This window comes from Primulina eburnea, chromosome 7 (assembly GCF_022965805.1).
Source record: "Primulina eburnea isolate SZY01 chromosome 7, ASM2296580v1, whole genome shotgun sequence".
Classification (NCBI taxonomy): domain Eukaryota; kingdom Viridiplantae; phylum Streptophyta; class Magnoliopsida; order Lamiales; family Gesneriaceae; genus Primulina; species Primulina eburnea.
In genome coordinates, this window is record NC_133107.1 from 5,271,148 (window position 1) to 5,293,424 (window position 22,277).

At 34.5% G+C, this 22,277-nt stretch overlaps 2 protein-coding genes and 1 long non-coding RNA gene across 4 annotated transcripts; 2 read left to right on the forward strand and 1 right to left on the reverse strand.

Annotated features, from left to right (window-relative positions):
* Positions 1 to 260: 260 nt before the first annotated feature.
* LOC140836053 (uncharacterized) lies at positions 261 to 1,322 on the reverse strand. The gene is made up of 2 exons (XR_012118966.1): positions 1,124 to 1,322; positions 261 to 617 (listed from the first exon to the last, which is right to left on the reverse strand). It is a non-coding gene; the product is annotated as an uncharacterized lncRNA (long non-coding RNA).
* A 737-nt stretch (positions 1,323 to 2,059) lies between these two features.
* On the forward strand, positions 2,060 to 4,249 carry LOC140836870 (uncharacterized). 2 transcript variants are annotated; one of them, XM_073202728.1, is made up of 2 exons: positions 2,060 to 2,327; positions 2,418 to 4,249. In XM_073202728.1, exon 2 carries the CDS (start codon positions 2,724 to 2,726, stop codon positions 3,699 to 3,701), a length of 978 nt encoding a protein of 325 aa, XP_073058829.1. In that variant the 5' UTR covers positions 2,060 to 2,327; positions 2,418 to 2,723; the 3' UTR covers positions 3,702 to 4,249. The 2 variants fall into 2 exon arrangements, with proteins under 2 accessions (XP_073058829.1, XP_073058828.1); XM_073202727.1 differs by having other exon boundaries at positions 2,060 to 2,322.
* Positions 4,250 to 5,981: 1,732 nt separating this feature from the next.
* LOC140836871 (uncharacterized) lies at positions 5,982 to 18,514 on the forward strand. The gene is given in 13 exon segments (XM_073202729.1): positions 5,982 to 6,241; positions 6,336 to 6,377; positions 6,379 to 6,432; positions 7,235 to 7,318; positions 12,992 to 13,066; positions 13,521 to 13,601; positions 13,836 to 13,975; positions 15,267 to 15,524; positions 15,813 to 15,987; positions 16,380 to 16,463; positions 16,640 to 16,748; positions 17,021 to 17,214; positions 18,144 to 18,514. Coding segments are annotated over 13 exon segments (1,602 nt in total). The 5' UTR covers positions 5,982 to 6,118; the 3' UTR covers positions 18,327 to 18,514.
* The last annotated feature ends 3,763 nt before the right edge of the window (positions 18,515 to 22,277 follow it).

Genomic DNA, 22,277 nt, shown 5'->3' on the forward strand with positions numbered 1-22,277 from the left:
GCATAAACTCGCCAAATCTAATTAAAAAAGATTAATCCCCACATCGTAAATATAAAAAAATTATTTTCATTGGCATAAGTTCTCATCATCAGATCATCTCTAAAAGATGAACACGAGAAAATCAAGGTCCCTAAACAAGAACAGTTGTAAACCATGTGTAACTGCAATATCTCAAGTCACCATATAACAAATTCCTTCTAAAAATCTCACGACCAAAAGATACCACAAAAATAATCAACAAAAATTAAAATGTGACCGAGTGAATTAAACATGATCCTCTGCGACCTGCATTAACCATCGATAAAACACTTCGAACAAGCTAACTCGTCAAAATATAGTTCAAAGTCTGAAAAACTAGAACAGTTAAAACCACAAATTTTCCAGAAAAATATCACAAAATACGGACATCTGTTCTGTGAAAAGGAAGATATAGGCAGCAGGAAACTCCTTTTACAAAACTTCACCCCAAACCATCAAAGTTGCCAGGCAGCAGATGATGAAAAACGAGCTTGCTTATGCAAAAGAAGCACCTCCAATCCCATGTTTATCCTCTACTTGGATCTTTGTCTCATCTTTCTGCGCTTCCTCTTCAACCTCCTCATGCGCTTCTTCTTCCACTATAGACACATTCAATTGAACTTCATATTCAAAAATAAAAGGGAAAAATGCAAATTTAACAAAATCCGTATGAGCTTCTCTGTTTTATATTTTATTGAAGAATGTTCTTCATTACCGCCGACAGTTCAAGAAAAAGCAAACAGACTCAATTTTTAAATCCAATCAAAAGATTAAAACTGCCACTACAAGCAGAGCTCCTAAGTCCGAACTCACTCCCAACACCGATAAAACTAACCAGAATTTTAAAGAAGGATCCAAGTACAAGCTGTTGTTGACACTTTTAAGGAAAGCTATAACTATTATACGCGGGACAAATCAAAATCACAAATTCACGTAAATAATCGTCCAGTATGAGTCAAATTAAACATTGGTGTGACAGATTAACAAAAATAATCAAAACATGAAAGGATAAAACATAAACAAGAAAAACAAAATGAGGGATTAACTTCAAGGAAAACATGCTAATTGATCACAGATCACAACCAAACGGAGAGGATGAGCTTACCTTAGCCCTCATTACGACAGAAGTTTCCGAAGCTCAATTCGAAATCCACGAATGTTTTTGGTTCAGGTGGTATTAACACCGGCGAAACCCTAAATTTGGGAGGAGATCATCTGCACCAGGCCGATTGTTCCTGGTATATACTTGGGCCACATGGGCCAACGATCCTCAGATGTTTTAATAAGCACAAGCCCAAAATTCAGAAATAAATGTTTTTTTAGATGAGAAATTACATGCTTAGATAAAAAATTTATTTAATTCTCCCCACACTTACATTTCTATTTGTTTGAATTCTTGATTTTATTTTTATTGAAATTTTAAATTCTTAATATGTGAAATTCCATTATATACAACAATTTTTTATCTAACTAATTTAAGTATGGAAAGTGTTTTAACGACAAAAGGTAAATTGTAGCGATGTATAAATGATCGACGATTTATAAACTTTTGACATATTTGTGAATTTTTTTTATAATTTCAAAAGAATAAGTCTCGTGTGAGATGATCTTACATATTTATATCGATAAAATGTGTCGACCTGGTTCATACATACAATCAAAATAATATTTTTAACATAAAATCTAAGACATTTTCATGAATCGAGTTTGATATATATATATATATATATATATATATATATATATATATATATATATATATATATATATATAAAACACAAAATTGATTCCGAGACAGTTTGATAAAAGTTTTTTTATTTAAAATTTCATTTTTATCGGTCAACTCCATGTTCCATATTTCTGGGTAAATTGGTACCTATAAAAGATTAAACAAATTGAATTTGTTTTATTAACTATGCATCTTTAAACTATACTGCATTGTTATATTCATACTAGACCACAATGGATAAATAGGAATGAATAATTTAAAATGAGTCCTCAAAATCTCTTTCATTACACCTTTTAGCCACAACATTTTTCCATAATATCATTTCAAATCCCCTTTTCAAATCGCATGCCTAAGAACTATGTATCAGCAACCTCCCGCTAAACCGTCTCTGAAGAACTTTGACCGCGTGCGGACGTGTTCTATTTCTATTGGATGTAGACTTGGACCCCGTTGTACGACAGCTGCTATTTATGCGAACTGGGGCACATACTATTAACCCTACACTCCGTACTACAGGATACTAACCTCCTCAAAACAAATTAACGCCATTCACAAGCTCCAGACCAGAAATCTCGGTGATGTTCGACATTTTCTGTTAAAATGGTCTTTTCTCCAGTTTTTTCAGTGTTGATTGCTCAATTTATCTGAAATTCCTGATTCATTTTTATAGGGAAATGGGTGAATGATCGTTGAAGATGGCTTCTGTAGCTTGCGTGAATAGCATCGCAATGTCGCCGGAGAATTTCCGGAGTGTGCTCCAACTAGGTTTCCGTCGTACGCGTGGTTGAGCCCAGGAATCTCATCGAGTCTCGAGTTTCCAGAAGAAGATGCCTCCAAAACCACGGTTACTAAGTCTTCCGGGAGAAATCGAGCGGCATCAGAGAATACTGATGCGGAGAAACAGGAAGATTCAGATCAGGGAATCTCCGGCGAAGGCTTCGTGGATTTCGAGTTTCGGCTTGAAGATCCAGTCGTGATGCTTCCCGCCGATGAGCTGTTCTGCAACGGTAAGTTGGTCCCGTTGCAGTTCTCCTCAATCCACCAGCCAATAACATCAGCTCCAGTCTTATCCGAGATCCGGTCGCTGGAATCACCGAAATTTCTGCGGAAAATGGAGATTTCCTCGACGGATCCTAACTTGTTTTCTCCGAAGGCGCCGAGATGCTCGAGCCGATGGAAGGAGTTTATTGGCTTGAAAAAACTATATCAGAACAGCAAAGGGAAACAAGAGGATCGCAAAACGCCGTCGCTATTGTCCTCTAATTACGGCAACCGAAATTCCGCTAGAGGTCTTAAAAACCTTCTTCACTGCAGCACAAGATCATCACTTAATGCATCCATCGATTCTTCCTTAAGCCTTCCACTGCTGAAGGAGTTGGATAACGAGTCGGTGTCTATTTCCTCACGGCTATCGCTCTCGTCTTCTTCATCAGGCCATGACCACGAAGATCTCCCAAGACTCTCGCTCGATTCCGACAAGCCAAGGACTACCACTCGCACTTCTCATAAAACCACCAAAAGCATTACTAGAGCTCGGGTAGTTAAGCACAGGACGTCGTCATCAGAGAACCCAACGGCGACACGAGCTGGCCGAAGTTCAACCCGGAAGGCATCGGAATCCACCGTCCCCGCTAGCGGCATTTCTGTGGATAGCCCTCGAATGAACCCGTCCGGGAAAATCGTGTTTCATGGGTTGGAGAGAAGTTCCAGCAGTCCAAGCTCTTTGAATGGTTGCGCCCGCTACAAGCATCGAGGAATAGAGAGATCATATTCGGCAAATTTTCGTGTGACTCCGGTTCTCAATGTACCGGTTTGCTCACTTCGAGGCTCTTCGAAATCCGTTGTTTTTGGGTTCCCGTTGTTCTCCACGCAACAGAAGAAAGAAGGCGGCATTAATGGCGGTGGAAGCAGAACTCAGCAGAATCTCTGCAAGAACCGTACTGATCGATCTTGAGAGAAGTACTTTTCCCCGGGTAACATTTTTAACCTCTTACTTTTTTCGCCCAATTAACAATGATTTTAGCAAGTTCTCTCTTTCAATGTGGGGTTTGGTTTGGTTTGTTTCTCTTCACTACAAATTTCAATTTACTGCTCTACGTAATGTACATAACCGATGAACATATATTGTTCAATCTATTTGCACACTACTGAAAAATATGTTATGTAAAATCCGTTATTACAAGGACCTATCTCTTCTTTTTTCGATGTGATCACTTGGCCTCAAAAGCTGAATGGAATCTCTCATATTTTTTGCTTTCGAAAAAGTAAAGACGGGGTGGAGGAATTTCAGCGGGTCTTCATGTGACCTGCCGCGTTGCGTTCGTACGCGCCTCCTTTGCGAATGGGTTTTGGGAACGCAACCTAACATGGCATGCACAGCGCGCTTTCCCTGTTGTACTGACTAGTGGTTGTACTCTTATTTTGTTTCTTCTATTCTATTGTTCAGTTATTATTTGTATTATAATAATAATATAGTAATTCGGGATGCGATATTATTCAGAACCTGCCTGTCTGCCTGGTCTACTGGTCCGCTGTTCTTTCCTTTTCATTCATTTCATGTCTGTCTTCATATAATTTTTAGTATATAAAATCTTTTTCCGTGAGATATATTATTTTTCTGAAAACAAAAAATATAAATTCAGTCGATATTTTTTTTATAGTGACATGATAGATCGAAAACAAAAAATATGAAATCTATCAATATTTTTTTTATTTTACAGGTGAGACGATCGATCATTTTGTACAAACATACATCTACTACCGATGTGGCACCCCAATAATTAATAAAAGTTTAGACATGAAAAATGAATCAATAAAAAGATATGAAGGATTGAAGCACTTGTTTGAGAATTGGATTTACATTAGAAACATTTAGTTTTCTGCGATAATTAATTGATTAAAATCCATTGACATGGTAGAAAAAAAGCAATTAATATCTTCTACTATTATTACATTATTTCAATCAGATGCACAATTTCAACATCATACAAACAGTTATGAGTATGCTTTCTCTAGTTTCAAGGCCGCCCCAGGCCTTTAATTAAGTGCAGCCTAAAATTATGTGTTTGTGGTATTATCAATTTCTTGTCTCATTCCTGAATTTTGATTTCGAATTAATCGTCGCTCTTCTGCGTTTGACCAGATGTTGGCTATTGAGCATCAAGTGGAGGCCCGTGAATTAATATATAATATGGATAAGAAATTTTAATATAAGGATATCCCCAGCTGGAAAATAATGTCTTCTGCAATTATTTATATTTTTCCATAAATGCACGGTCTTCTATTCATAAAGTAATTCACTTTCATTTAAGACAATATCAAACCGCTCTTTTGTTTCAAATACCAAAAAAAAATGACGTTTAAAGGTATTTATATTCAAGTTTATATTTTACACGATAAATTTTTAAAAAATTTAAGTTCAATTCGATTACTTTTTCTTTCTTTTATTATTGTTGAAAAATAGATATCTAATTTAAATGTCACGTTCGTATAACCTGTCACAAATCAATTTAGACGTACTTCATCAAGTCAGTACTGTGTTTTCGTTTTTAAGGTTGTGGAAGTGTAATTTAGTTAGAACTAACGATCAAGACAGAAAATTCACATTGCCTTTTATTTTCAAAAGTTAGATTTCAATTTTCTATCAGAAATCGGTGTCAAACGACACCTGACATACTCGCAAAATTAAGAGTAGGCAAACACTTTTTAAGTGTGTGTGTATATATATATATATATCTAAAAATCATATCTGAATGTGAAGGCTATTTTATGAGGCATTTGGAACCTACAAGCCCTTAGAGTGCTTCTGGTTGGAGAAGCCAATATATATTTTTAAAAATTGAATTTCTTAAAAAAAAACATATTGTTTAGTTACAATTTTTTTTTAAACATTTAATTTTTTAGACGCTAGAATTTATGGCTTTTGGTTTTTGATTCTAATTCTATGTAAAAATAAATACAAAAACCACTTTTCAACATTTACCCGATAATCAAAATCATTTTTCTAATAATATAAACTTTTTTTAAAAAATAACTTATTTAAGTGTTTTTTAAAGTACAACTTTCATATCTCAGCTCACTCACAATAAAATCTGGTAATATTATAACTAACGGTTAAATCGAGACTCACGTTAATGCGCCCACAAAAAGTTTGTGGTAAACATCATCATATTTAAAATGGTATGATATGACGTGTTAAGTTGCATTTTCCAAATGTCTTTACAGAGTTAATGGGCCAAGCTGGATAATGCCCAACCCATAATAAGGTCCAATAAGGGTGTTTTCCTTCTGGACTTAGCTAGCAATGTTATCCCTGAACCGATCGTAGAGATTGGAGGGTGGGAGTACAGCAGTTTTGAGAGCTCAGCCGCCATGACCGGCGGCGGCTACTCGTGCAAGACAGCAAGAGAAACTTTAGAATGGATTGTTGCCATCAAAGATTTCCTAGAACCCTACAGATTCTTCATGGATGCTCATGTTGTCAATTTCTTCACTGTAATTATTCTTTCAGTTCCGACTGTAAATATTAGAAATTGGATTGCGTGTGTCTAATGCAATGACTTGTTGGTATTCGACTGAATTCTAATAGGACAGACTGTGGGAGGCTGTCGACAAAGAGTGGATGGATTGTCCTGCGGAGAGAGCCTGTGGAACATCTCGTTCAAATTCCTTCTGGTGTGGTGCAGGTACTTTCTTGATGTCCATGTTTTCATTTTGAGGTTAAAGTCGCGTGCTTTTCGATTTTGAACGGGGTGAAGTGAAGTGTGTGACAATTTTAGCTATGGTTTTCTATCTAGTATATCAGGTGTACTTTTTATGTTTTGTTGCTCCATAGTTATGAATCGAATTTATAATTCATTAACATTATCGTACCCATATTGGATGCGACCGAACTTGATCGAACATCACCACACAAACGTCACCTTTAGGTCCGTTCCACAAAGGTTGCACAAATATACGATTTTAATCAAAACTGTAGTTTTGGTCTTTTGGGCGCTGCAGGCAGAATGGCAGATAGAAGTTGAGGGAGATGAAAAGTTGTTGCACACCGTTACAACTTACATGAATGCATGATTTTTTTATTGTTAAATAGTTATGAGCTTTGGTAATGAGTTTATTTTTATTAACGTACAAGATTTGCAGACCACTTCATGAGGCGCTCACTTTTGCGCCCTCGGCATAAGTGCGCGGTTCAAGCACGCTTGTTTCGCTTTTAACAACTATGGCTTTACATGCTACATTTTAGTAGTTGTGGTGCTTGGATGGGGTGGGGTTGATTGAACAATTCCATTAGGTTTTGCTTTGATTAATGAATTTGCTTTGGTGAAATCTTCATTTATTTTTCTTGTCAATGCTCTCGTCTCTTTTTAAAAAATTTCAATACCTGTATCTAGCCTAATTGTTGGAGATATGCAAATGAAATCATTAAGCATCATGAGAATCGTGTCCACATAATTTTCTCTCAAATTTTTTTATTGCTGATGCTAGAATAATTGGCCTGCCTCACTTAAAGGATTTGTTTGCACTCTAAAAGGGCTTTCTTTTCCTCGTGAACAAGCTGATCTACAGGAGGTATGTTTTGGTTTACTCCATTCTGCATGTCTATATTTATTTTAACTCTGATGTCTTCTGATATGTTGTTGGTAAGTCCATTTTGTCCTTTCAGTTTTCATGAAGTCACATCTAACATTCTAACTATATAGAATAACTTTATAATCTCACACTGCAGATGACAGTAAGTTATAGTGAAGCAGTTCAAGAAGTTTTTGACCATTCTTCTACGTTCAAATTCCCTTTGTACTTATGCATAATAGAAATTCTATATTTATTTTCTATTATTCAGAAAGTATACAACTACATGGTTATATAGAAATCTTAGATAAAGTCCTAGAAGGGAAATAGTTTATCAAATCTGCCGAATCCCATTACTTATGAGATATCCTAACAAAATAAAAAGATCACAATCTTCCTGATTTGCTGATGTATAATACACAATCCTTTGGCAAACACATCTGCCAGCTGGTCGTGGTAGACATATATGGTGTACAAATCAACCCACTTTCTAGTTTTTCTTTGATGAAGCTTCTATCAATCTCGATATGCTTTGTTTGACCATGTTGAACATGAACTGGATTGTGAGCTATGATGATTGTAGATTTATTATCACAATAAAGTCTCATTGGGCCCATAGTTGTCAAGGGCGCAAGGCGCACCGAGGCACACAAGGTCTCTGGAGCCTGATGCGCAAGGCGACGCGTGCGCCTTACTGAAGCAAGGCGCTAATTATTAATTTTTTAAAAAATATATTTAGCTTATAATAATATATTAAAATATGAAATAATTAAGTCACAATGTCACACAAAGCAACAAATAATTAATAAGTTCATAACAATAAGTAACATAATTAAAATTCTTCAATCATCCTCAGAAGTTACGTTTGGGGTTGGTTTGGGCTTTTACATTTAAGTTACTATTAAAAAAAACTGAGAAGTTGCATTTTCAGAATGCAACTTCTCTGTTACTGAATTTGTTTTTTTAAAAAAAGCAACTCAGGCGCGCCTTAGCCTTTCCAAGGCGAGCCCAGGTGTGCGCCTGGGCGAGCCTTTGTGAACCGTTGCGCCTGGGACGGCCTCAGGCGCAACGCCCACGCCTGGTGGTGCCTTTCGCCTCAAGGCGAGAGGCGCTCGCCTTTGACAACTATGATTGGGCCATCCTACTTAATCTTCAAATCATCTAAGACATTCTTTATCCATATTTCATGGTAGTTCACACACTCCGTCTGCCATTGCTCGAAATTCAGCCTCTGCACTAGACCGTGCTACCAAACTTTGTTTCTTACTTATCCATATCACTAGATTTTCACTAAGAAAGGTGCAATACCCTGGGGTTGATCTTCTTTCAATAATAGATTTGACATAATCAGCATTTGTGTAGGCTTCAAGCAACAATTTTTCACTTCGTTTAAACATTATACCATTTCTTGGTGTTTTTTTAGGTATTGCAATACCCTATAGGCTGCTTGAAAATGAACTTCTTTGGGGTCTTAATAGATGCCATAAGTTTGAGTATAGCCTTTGGCCACAAGTTGTGCCTTATACCTTTCCAATGATCCATCAGCTCTATACTCTTCCATGTTTTATTCATCTCTAACGCCTTAAGTTCCTCATTCATAGCATGTTTTCATTCTATTAATGGTATTTAGGTTAACAAGGAAGGCTCTACGGGAAGGTGAAAGTTGCTTAAAGCATAGAAAATTAGAAAGTGGTTCTAACAGCGATGGGAAGATCCTGATCATGAGTTTCTTTTTCAGTTTCAGCCTGCAATGAAGAGTCAAAAGTTGTTACCTCATGTGATGGATCTAGGTTGGATGCTGGACAGTGTAAAGATCCAGGAGCAGCCATCTTCTTCCTTGAATACGCTTTACCTTTACCAAACTCATCATTCTCAAGATTAGACTTTTCAAGCACTGTTGGTTCAGGCATAGAAGCTGTTTTTCAGAATCTGGTAAGCTGGAATTAGGCAATGCAGTGGCTGGTTCAGGTACAAGGGATGATCTACTGGAAGGAAGAGGTGATAACTAAAGTAAGAGTTCCCTGTCCTCATCTTCAAGTGCTGAATTCTCCCCCTGAATATAAGGTATGGTAAAGTAAGACTCTTCTTCATTGAAAGTAATATCTGAAGGACATAAAATTTCTTTGACGGGGGGTGGTAACACTTATACCCTTTTTGAGTTGAAGAATATCACACAAAGACATATTTCAATGCTCTTGGGTCCAATTTCCTTTTGTCCATGGATATGGACAAATGACACACTTCTGAAATATCATGGAACAAGATTATTTGTGATGCGAAGATCTGGATAAAAGGTTGAGAGTATTTCCATTGGACTTTTGAGCATCAAGACTTGGGTAAGTAAACGATTTATGAGGTGAACAAAAACTTAAGAGTCCTAAATGATGGATGTCTAAGTCTACGATGATAAAGCCAAACTTTATCCTTATTAGCTAAAACAAATTCTGAAACAAGTGAATGAGGGAGTGGGTGTTTAACAATGCTAGATTGGCTCGGTGTTTCAAGGTAGTAGTCCATCCCGTTCTCTAGCATGTCCAATCATCCTTACCGAATCCTTCTCCTGAAACAAACAATAATCATGATGAAATACCACAATACATTGTAAATCCCGAGTAAGTTTTTGGATTGAGACAAGGTTTGTGGTCAAGCTAGGAACATGAAGGACATTTTCTAAGGTTAAAGATGGATTAATTGTAACATTTCCTTGACCTGCCACGTTGGTTGATAAACCATTGGCAAAAGCTATTTTCCTGTTACTTGGACATGGGAATATGTAGAAAACACGTGGTGAGTTGGTTATATTGTCAGTGACTGCTGAATCCACGATCCAGGGGTTGGTAAAGCCTAAAGGCTGTACCTGAGACATTGATTTAAGCCAATTGAGAATGGAAACTCACCTGAAAATACCAATGAACAGGCACCAGAAGGTTTTTCATAGCTGCCAATGAGTGATCTCACTTTCGATCTCTTCGGGATTGAGAACACCTAATTCTTTTGGAGGAGATTCATCTCGTGTTGCTGCCCAATATGAGCATGACCATTCACGATTGGGAGGCTTGCCATGAATTCTCCAACAATTTTCGAGATTACGATCATCTCTTCTACATTGAGGGCATCATAGCTTGCTCTTTTGATTTCGACTTTGTGCCTTGAATCGCTAAATTTTCCACTCCCACTGCCTGGTGCTCGGGCTGTGTTTCTTGTTGATTTGAGACCATCGTGAACCACCATAGTGGAGCTATCTGAGTGCTGAGGTTCAAGCATTAGTGTCTTACTTTCTTCTCCTCTGCTCAGCTCCACCACTTCATTGAAGCACTGTATATCCTAGTTCCCAAGAATCTGAATTCTTACTTGATCGAATTCAGGATTCAGCCCAACCAGAAAGTCATAAGCTCTATCTCGTTCAATAAAATCTTTGAGAACAGCTGCATCGTCAGAGCACTTGGTTTGAATCACTATATAATGATCGAGTTCTTGCCATAAGGCTTTCAATTGATTGGCATACTCGGTGACAATTTTATTCCTTTGTTTTGCAGCCAATTTTTTAAACTTGACTTCATAGACTTGAGCCACATCTTTTGGTTTTTTATAAGTTTGTTGGATTGCGTCCGAAATGTCTTTGGCAGTAGGCAAGAACATTGGTGTGCTGTCGTTGACCACCAAATTAATTCCTACCCTTTTAAATAAAAAACGAGTGTAATGGTGAGTAGGGTCGAATCCACTGGGAACAGTAGATTTATTTCTTTTGATAATAAAAATAAAAAGGGGGGATTTGTTTTGATAATTACTAAATAAAATAATATAAACTAAAATTACCAAGCAAGAAAGAATATTGAATCTAGAATTGAAAATTAATCAACGAGAATAAATTGAAGAATTTAATACGAGAAAAATACTGATTCAAGGGGATTCCACTATTTAATTATCTCACTGTTCATCGGTTAACCAATCATTTATTCATGTTATTCCAAACAATTAACCTTAGAATAATAGGGATAGCCGCTAAAATTCTTGTGTTTTCCTAAATTAATTGACCAAACCCAGCATCCAGTCAAAACTTACCAATAATCAACTGGGCACGATAGTGTTCCATATTAATTAAAGACAGCATTTTAGTTTCGTGAAAACAGTTAATCCTAAAATCTAACAATCGAGATAGCTGCAATTGATAGATCGAGTTTCACCGATTTATTTAGATTAAATATGTTATGATAGCACAACACGCCTAATCTATCGCTACTCATGTACCAATCGTTCATGACAATTACGGATCACTGAATTCATGGTTAGCATTAGAAAATCATACATCAAGTTAAATTGTCAGATTAATTGACGTATAACATTCATATAATTAAATCATAAATCAACGAATATTTGGGCAAACAAGAATAATAAATTAAAGTGCAAAAACCTCACAGTGATAAAATTAAACAGTAGATTATCCCTTGAATCAGTCTAAAAAAATTAGCCTAACATAGTTTGATATAAAATATTCATGAAAAAGAAATAAGAAAGCATAAAGGAGCAAACGATTTTGTTGGAGGAAAATTTGGAGTCTTGCGCCTCTCTCTTCCTTCACGTGAGAAAAAATGGAATGAAATTGGTTTGTGATTGGAGAGAAAAAGAAAAGCTGCCGCCTCCTTGATTAGTAGATTTGTTTGGGTCTAAATTTTTGCTAAAAGCTCACTAACCTCTTAATTAACCCTAATCATAAAATATAAAATAATAGATAATATTTTATTTAGATTTTCTCTTCTTGTAATTTTTTGGCAGCTGAAGTATCGTCATAAGGCGTGGCCACGCCTTATGACGATACTTCTTCTGATTTGGCCATTCTCTTTAAAACTCTATCTTGGAAACTTCAAATGTGATAAACATCACATTTTTTACTCAAATTTGCTCCAAGACCGTAAAAGTTCCTCCTACAATAAAATTACACAAAAATGTGTCAATTAAACATATCGGAGGTTAAAATAACGGGAAATATGAAAATAAAATATTAACTATTACGAGCCTATCAAACATGCATGTGTCGCTGATTTCTGTCGTCATGCTTCAAAACTAGGATCCTTTGAACTTGGTCTTGGACCCGTGATATGACTGATATTTCGTCTTCCATTCAGTATTATTCGAACAAGTTGTGACCATTTAGGATAATTCTTTCCATCCAACTTGTATGCCTGGATGTTTTGTAATTCTCCAGGCTTTGAGGCATGGATTTTCTCTTCAGATTGAGGGCTTTTTCCGACATGTTAGTAGCGGATGATCGGGATTGCTACGCTGAATAGGATAAGGTAAAAGGAAGAATGAAGCCTATATAATTACTGGCACAAAAATCGAAGGCTTTGATACCATGTGTAGAATAAGATTTTTATATATTTTTTATATTATTAAGAAAAGATACAATTTACATGGTTATATAGAAATCTTAGAAAAAGTCCTAGAAGGAAAGGAGTCTATCAAATCTGTCAAATCTCATGACTTATGGGATATCCTAACGAAATAAAAAAGATCACATTCTTCCTGATTTACTGATATATACAATCTGCTACGAATCACACTATAAAATTCAAATTAATATACATCTTTCCACATAACCTATAGCTGGATATCACTTTCAACTTCATTCAAAAATCAGGTCAATTTTGATTTATCTATCACTTGTTTTTGCAGGCTTTCCCAGGTCTGAATGTGGCATCACTAAATGAGGTCATATCTCAAGGCATGAATCGAAAGAAAAAGCATGAAGTATGCTGCATCCTATCTTTTTTTGTTTGTTCTCCATCTGTTTGGATTTCATTTATGGATCTGCCATGATCTTTATATGCAATGCAATATGAGGTATTTGTATAGATAAAGACCCGGAGGTTTGTTTTATGGGTGGTAGGCTAGTAGTCTCATTACTGATAGATGAATGATGCTGTTAATGGATGGTCCTGGTAATCTTGTTGATCCTTGATGGATGGCAATATGCTAGTGAGGTTTATATTAGTTTTGATAGATGTAATACTAATTTTGTTGTACAGTTGGCCATCTTTAGAACACAATTTCATCATGTGGAAGTTTATTGATCGTCCACATCAAATAACTTTTGTGTTATACCATTTAACTTTGGAGTTCAATGTCATTTCTGGACTCTGACCTTTGTTTAGTATCTAGGCAGGAATGCTAATTCTGCTATCTTTTATATTTGTTGATCCAGATAGAATCCCTAGCTTCTGTTATTGGCTTGATTGCTAATAGTGTTGGAGCCGACACAGTTGTGGACGTTGGATCTGGTCAGGTATGATTTTAATTGCTTTATGTTGCTTTTGATAATTCTACCCTGTACAAAACAATAGTAGTTTTTGCAGACTGCGCGAATCAAAATTACTGTGCGCAGTGATGGATTTGTTGCAAAGTGTTATTATGTGGTAAATGATCGGATAGTATATTACAAGCTTTCTTGGATCTCATGTATGATATTAAATTAGATCCTTTTTGGACTTTATGACTACCATCAAATTTGATTTTTCAGGGGTATCTTTCTCAAGTTCTTTGTTTCGAAAATGAGCTTTCTGTAATTGCCATTGATGCTTCCTCCCATCATGGAAGCATTACTGATGCACGTGCCAAGCGTATCAAGAAATATTATGCAGCTAAGATGCGGAAATTTTGGTATGAAACCAAAAACATTATGATCATTTTTATGGTATGTTGAAATACACAAAACACTTTATAGCTCATATCAAGTCAAAATATGCAGCTAAAATGCATAGATCTTGAAATGGGACTGAAATTTTTTAAGCATTTTTGTATATCTCGATATGCACACTGACGCTCAATTGGTTAACTCATTTATTATTTCACTAATATGTTTTCCTATTGCTTTTCTCATTTCATAAATTGTCATTTGTCAATTATAACCACCTTCATAAACTCATCTACCAGTCACCTAGTAGCTTCCTGTTCAATCATTTTTCTGTCTTTGGACTAGTGGTGAAAATCTGATCTGTGTTACATACTTGGGTGACGTTACCATGAGATTCAAGTTGGGTAATGGGATGATATTTATTCCATGATTTGGCTTAAGATTTATAGATCTTTGATCTGGAAAAAAATTGTGATTGTGCATCGCACTAATATATGAGGCCCACTGCTGTCTCACCATTCTTCCTTCCATTATAGATGTGCAAGTGTTTGTATCATGATGTGCATATGTATGTATCTGAGTGTTTCATTGGTTATGTTTTTGTGCACACGTCGATGACAGTGAGTATGTTTTGGGCATGCACCTTCTTTCATTGAATTTGTTTCTTGTACATATGATATTCATTTTAGAATCTGATTTATATTTACCAGTTCTTTGATTAGAATTGTTTGTCTTGTTAAAAAAAACAAAGAGTTTACGTTCTCTTGTGGAGAAGATTTTTGTCACGCTGAAACTTTATTCCAGAATCCAACCAAATAATGATTGGTATGGATGCATTCTCCTAGTTTGATTTGTAATTTCACTATTATGGCATTTCATCATTTTGACGTATGTACACTTTTATAAATTGAGAACCCTCAATGTGGTCTCTCTTTGGCATCTCACTTGATCCTCTTTTCTGACGTACATCCCATTGCCAATTTCAGTTTCATTATCACCTTTTGTCTCCAGAATCGTGTCTACAAGTTTAATGTTTGGGTTTGTTATAAATTTGCATTGATGAGCGTAACTGCATAATGTATATTTAGTAATGTGTTTGCTTCTCCTAAGTCAGTGGCTAAAAATGGTTGTTTCCTTCTGTGAATAATTCCCCATTATTATGACAGATTAGGGTTTTTGCTGTTTTGTTATGCATCCGAGTTCTATGCTCTAGCCAATCTTTTTTTTAATGAATGTATTGTATTTACTAGTTCCTTCATAATCATTTAGAAGTGTTATCTTGTATTTGAGTTAATAGATTGTTAATTCTTCTGTTAGTCCAGCGCAAAGAGGTTTGACCATGCCAAAAACAGTCACATGCCAAGTACTGTCTCCAGACATGTTGAAAAATATCAGCAGCTTATTAAAAGCAAATGATTCTGAAAAGTCTAATATATTGGACAAAAGTATTGAAGAAAAATCTCGGGAAGGAAGAGTTGGCAGCGAAATTGCCTCTCTTTCATACACTAATGAGAAATCTTCGTTGATTCTGGCTGGACTCCATGCTTGTGGAGACCTTTCAGTGACAATGCTTAGGTACTCATCACTTTTTTTATTGTTTTACTAATAACTGGTGTTTGCAACAATTTTCCTAAAATAATGTTGATTTTATATGGTAAATAGTTGCATGTAAATATCAAATTTAAATTCGTTAGATAGTGGGAGGTCTCAATGCCAATACCTCAATTAAAATTACTGTGTTAATACACATTACACTGTCTTTATGGAGCCTGTATTATTCTAACGTCTCTATTGGTTGTGTCATAAAATATCATATGCTAATTTCTTCTGTTTTTATAATATATAATATCATCTTTTACTTAGGTCTTTCATCGAATGCAAAGAGGTCAAATCAGTGGTTAGCATTGGTTGCTGTTATAACTTGTTATCTGAAAAAGGGATCCATGAGGCTGATTTTCAAAGTGGTTTTCCAATGAGTAAGGGTGCTAATTCTGCAGGTTTGCTTCTTGGGAAAAGTGCCCGTGACCTTGCTTGTCAGGTTTGTGTGCAATTTTCTTTTTGCCTTCGTTGATTCTGTGTAGATATTTGCTTGATGTTTGGATGAGTACTTTCAAAACCTCGACTTTTGCATTCTGCATTTATTGTTTCAGCTAAGAATCTGTAACACAACTGTATCTCAATTTGTTTATATGGTTTTCTGATGGCTGTGCATTGATTTATTGTTCTACGGTGCTAGATCATTTGGTATTGTGCAGTGTTATTCACTCACTTTTCTTGCGACTTTGATATTCAATATCATGTTTGTGCTGATTACGCTACTTTTCTCTTATGAAATCATGTGATTAAATTCTGTTCTTTGCGTTTTGATTAGTGTCAACTACTAGGTTTCCATGCAAATTTTTTGCTGACACATTGCCTTGAAATAAACAGAGTGCAGATAGATGGAAAAGCCTGGGAGAAACTGCCTGCCTTCATAATTTTGAGCTTCATGCTTTTCGTGCTGCCTTTCAGATGGTATTTGACATGGCACCTAGTTGCTTTGCCGTAGCCCTAGTAAATTAGTGTAATAAGTATCTATCTACTTCTGTAATGTCTTCAGACAACCAATGATATTTTCTTTCTGACTGTCATTCTTTTTCTATCAAAAGTAGTTAGTTTTAGAAAGACTCACACCTTGTTGAACTTTGAAGGTACTTTTACGATACTACCCAGAAATTATTATCCAAAGCCCTGCAATAGGGCGTCAAGGGAAAGCTTTGCGCCGCCAACATCATCGCAGGATCTTAGAGAGCGATGCTGGTATTTTTGAATCTCTCTTAGGACTGAAAGAAGAAAACGTTGTGATTCTCTATTTCTTTTACTGACAGGACATAACGTCTTCCAAACATTTTATATCTCTTGTCAATATTAGGAAGTGTCATGCGGTCATTCTATAGCTCCAAATTGAAGTGCTTTAAGAGAAAAAAAAGGCAAAAACATAAATGTCTGTTCAAAACTTTGTTGGTTCTAGATGACATTCATGTATGCACCATTCTTCTTAAGATAATTAAATGATGGTTGTTCGTTTGCAGGTTCGATCGGAGCTACTGATGCCTTAGTTGGTGAAGGTTCTTCATACCTGAATTATGCTAATGAGGAAACTGACACTGTTGATAGATGTTCAACGTTTGTGAAGTTTTGCCAATCTGGACTAAGTCGGCTTAATCATAGCGATTTTCATGATATTGCCTTTTCCGACTTGTGGAAGGAAGCTGAACAATTTTCTGTGAGTTTATTCTATCTATTTTCACATTCCACCTGTTTTACAGATCGTTATGGACCTAATTATTATTGGGCCTAGATCCAAATAGGCCCAAGAGTAAATAGTCCTTAGAAGCCTCTAGAAAGTGGAAGCAAATAAGAATGTGAAGAAGGGGAGTACTTATTCATTCCATTAATTGTTCAAGTTTTGGAGACTAGCATGTGCTGGGGGGAGTTGAACTCTCTTGTACAGAGGTCTACCTCTGGGAGTTATATTCTTCTTTATTTTAGTTGATTATTGTTGATATATTAGCATAATTTTGTGGTTGTAACAACTATCCAGGTAAACCAATTTGTTATTTGATTCTGCATTATTAATTTTTCTTGGTCTCATCTCTCTTTGATGGATGTTAATGTTCGTGTATTTCTAGACATGAAAAATTACCACATCGAGTTTTTTAATGTGGTTGTCAGAAAGTGAGTTCATGTAAACAGTTTCTTGTTTTTTCATGTTAAATTTCTTTGCTTCTCTGTGAGGTTGGAGTTTAATTTTTATGTAATCCTATGGTGAAATGCATTTGTGTATGGAGCAGTATTTTGTGGTTAACTCCAGTTTTGGAGTTGAGTGCTAGGAATCCTACGTTCCTTGTAAATTGCCTTTCATGTTTTAAATGACGTAGACTAGTGTCTTTTTCCAAAAGATTGGATAATCTCTTGAGGTTTTTGCAAAGCAAACTTGCCATTTTTTCCGGTAATGTTGATAAATGGATATGGGATATGTCAGTATGTTATGCGTCTATGTCTGAAACCAGACATCCCACACCCATGCATAGAATTATCTTCGAGTTTTGGCTTACACAAGTTTAAATGTTTGATTTTTTTTAAAATGTCTATGCCTGAGATGCGGATAACATGAAGATTTTCATAATCTGCTATGAACTATTTACCGTGCAGGCACTTATTGGGCCTTACTGGACTCTTCGGGCTGCTCTGGGACCTGTTTTGGAAACTCTTCTGCTGCTTGATAGATTATTATTCCTCCAGGAGCATGGCGACTTGCTTGAAGCAGTTATGCTGCCTATATTTAATCCTGTTTTATCTCCTAGAAATGTAGCTTTGATCGCGAAAAAACTGTGAAACCACTTCTATAACAAGTTGTCATGAACGGCAATCACTTTGTTCCTTTGTCTGTACAACAATGAGGTGCTTAACATGCACACGAAGAAGGATAATTGGTGCTGAGTAGAGTTGTCGGATGCTCTTTGTAAGATTTGATTGACAAAAAGAGTTTATTTACAAATTTTCTTTTCCTTGTTTGAGGATCAGGTGGGGTGGCATACTTTATCAGCGTATTATGCACTGAATTGTTTGCATGCTATTTCTAAGGAGAGAGATTGGGAGTTGGGACAATGACATCTTTTATCAAGGTATTGTGCATTGAATTGTATGCATGCTTGTTCTATGGAGAGAGAGATTGAGACATAATTTGCAGTGAACAGATAGAAATATGGATTTTTCTGTCCTTCATAGCTGAAATGTTAACTATTTATTGCTTTTCTATTGATATTGCGAAGAATGAAGAATCGGTAATATTTGGATAACGTTTCTGAATGCCATCCTCCTATCATTGATTTCTATGTTAGATTTTCTTTAATGAGAAATACCTCTTATTATTTGCGGAAGTTTCTCGTACATATATAACAAAACCTTCATTAGACCCGAAGTCGATTTCTCCTTTGCAAAGTTATTAGGCTCATTCTTCAATGGTGAGAGCTATGTTTACTTGTCACCGCTGCAAATTTCCACTATAATGAAACCAAAAGAACAAAGAGAATTTTTACAATAACATGACCTTACTCAGAATTCTTTTCTTGTCACTATGTCTTTCGCTCTGTATGTGAATACTAATAGAATGATGGCTCCCAATAGATATAAATAATACCGGGGATGCAATAATATATGCAAAATACCTAAAATATCTTTAAAAAATAATTAGTCTTCGAACATATATTAACACAAAGGTGATATTATGTATTTGAATTTTAATCCAGAAATTTTTTAACTAAATGCCTCGAAGCAAATAGCTTGGGAGCCTTCTTGTTCAGTTGTTTGCCTCTTTTTGTTTATGATGATATGTAAGTTTTGCAAGTATTTTCGTAAGTTTTTTTCTCATTTTTATGTGTGTGGGTTGCTTAGGTTTGTTGTGAGTGGTGTTGGAAGGGAAGAAAACGTAGTTTACCAGTACAAGTATTCATCTTATTGCTGACTTGAGGATTTGTCAAATATAACGTTATCAAGGACTTTTCTTTTTATCTAATGACTTACTATTTCAGTATTTATACCCCAATTTCAAAGCTTGTAGGATAGAGACTTTCATTTGTTAGGTAATCATTTTGTTAACCCAACAATCTTTACCCATTTTTATAATTTGTTTAGTTTCTAAAATGAGTTAAAAAAATCTGATAAATTTCAATCCTGTGCAGTTGCTTTCCTTGAAACCCATCTTTTTTACTTCACCTATGGTATGTGTTCACCTCATACAATCCTTTTTCACTTTGGAATCTATTCCTCTGAAAGAGAAGACAAAAACTTGTGTGAGACGGTCTCACGGGTCGTATTATGTGAGACGGATCTTTATTTGGATAATCCATGAAAAAGTATTACTTTTTATGCTAAGAGTATTACTTTTTATTGTGAATATGGGTAGGGTTGACCCGTCTCACGGATTGTGATCCGTGAGACGGTCTCACATGAGACCTACTCGAAAGAGAAATGCCGCCCCCGCCCTATATCGCTAATAACCATTCTTTTTTATTTAAGGACGTAAAAAGAAAATATTTTGATCTTGAGCTGAATGAATCGATAAATAACATTAAATAATATAAATCAAACCTGACCTCTGTCCAACGAACAGGTTTTGCGTGAAATTTCCAACCAGTAGCAGACATACTCTTGTTTCTATTTTGGAGGGACGACTATGAAAAAACCCTCAAGAAATAGGCTAAAAAATTTTAGTAAATTAAAAAGACAAGGTTAAATTTTTTTTTTTTTTTAAAAAGAAAACTCAACCCATATTATTAATTAAGCTCAAAAATATAGTCTGGGCTAGAGCCCACCCCGTCCCTGCTTTTATTTAACACTAGCAAGAAGCACGTGCGATGCACGTAAATATTAATTATTTAATAAAAATTAAATTTTGATTTTTTTTAAAAATAATTTGATTCATTTTTTTATTTATATTGATTTAGTCTTTTGTCATATTAGACGAATAAATTAATTAAGAACTTATATACTTTACTTTCAAAATTATTTCTCAAATTGAAATTCAAGTCGTTAATTTTATGTTATATAATAAATTATAATTAGCATAATATATAGAATGAATTGAACTGAAACAAATTTTGAAAATATATATATCTAAGAACCACATATAAGGTATAATAACCTAAAAATCAACCAGATTATGGATTTTATAAATGCATAAATCATAATTTATATAAGTGAAGCACACTAAGGACAAATAATTGTCAATTTAAAATATTTATGACTAACTCGTCAAAATATTATCAAAACTAATGAAATAATAATAATTGATAATAAAATATAACCTATAATACTCAAAATTTGCTTTTAAAATTTGTTTTCAATCATTTTTACACGGTTGAAAGATTTTCTCAAACGGTTATAAATATTAACCACGTGAAAAGTGTGAAAGACGGTGCAATATTTCTAATGATATTTTCAACCAGTTGACAATCTAAACAACAAGATATAGTTTGAAGAGTTAGTCTCATGTGAGACCGTCTCACGGATCTTAATCCGTGAGACGGGTCAACCCTACCCATATTCAAATAAAAAGTAATATTCTTAGCATAAAAAGTAATACTTTTTCATGGATGATCCAAATAAGGGATCCGTCTCACAAATACGACCCGTGAGACCGTTTCATACAAGTTTTTGCCTAGTTTGAAATGTAAAAACTTGTGAATAGTAAAGACACGGGAATTTTATGGATGTAAAACACTCACACGTCACTCCTTCCTCTGTAAAAAGGATTCCACTAAAAGACTTTGTCTTATATACATATAAAAATATATATATTTATAAATGCGACTAAAATATTTAAACTTCTTATTATAGCTAACTATTTTAATTTTTCTATCAGATTCGTATTTTATGATATTATTAGTATATTAAAATTCATAATTATTGATATAAATTCTAATAAATAATTTATTAAATTCTTTACTTTCAATTCTTAGTTAAAAAATAATAAAATATATTAGTATTAAATTTCATATTATTATATACTTATCATGTTATTGTACTATTACATATATAATTATTTTTTTCTTATATCTTCATGTGATACTATAATTTATTACTTAATTAGAAACTACACTAAAATATAATTACAAAATTGCATTAAAATAATAAAATAACATGTAGAAAGAAAATTAAAAGGATAAAATATTTAAACTTAGTATAAAGATGGATTATTTGAGAAAGTTAATTTAGGAATTATATTTTATTCTTGAAGTGATATAAATTATTACAATCAATGTATATTGTAGTGATAATTCATTAGCAATTGTTAGACTATTAATTATATATGATGTGGAATAATTAGGCTACTAATTAATTATATATTAGGTGGAATAAATAAAAAAAATTGATATTTTCTTTTTACACTTACAACAATTAGAAATTTACAAATATATCTTTATTGAATTTTTGGATTTATATTGATGAGGATGTCATTTTTATCTTTTGACAATTGAAAAAATTGTCAATTATCTACACTTACGTAGGTTTATAGATAAAAAAAATATATTTTTATTATCAAACATATATTCATTTTTAATGCATAGATTTCCCATAAATTATGTAGAAAATTTCCATGCAATTAATATAACAACACACAATTTAAGGGGATGATAGAAAATTTACAATGAAAAACTTTGTTATTATTTTTACACTTTTATAAGTATAATAGTTAAATATATATTCTTTTAATATTTTTAATGATTTTTTAAAATTAAAAAAAGCTATTGTTTTAATATTTTTTCTAAGAATTATGTATCAAGA

Coding starts and splice junctions, on each gene's coding strand:
- LOC140836870 (XM_073202728.1), top strand. CDS start 2,724: ATGCTTCCCGCCGATGAGCTGTTCTGCAACGGTAAGTTGGTCCCGTTG.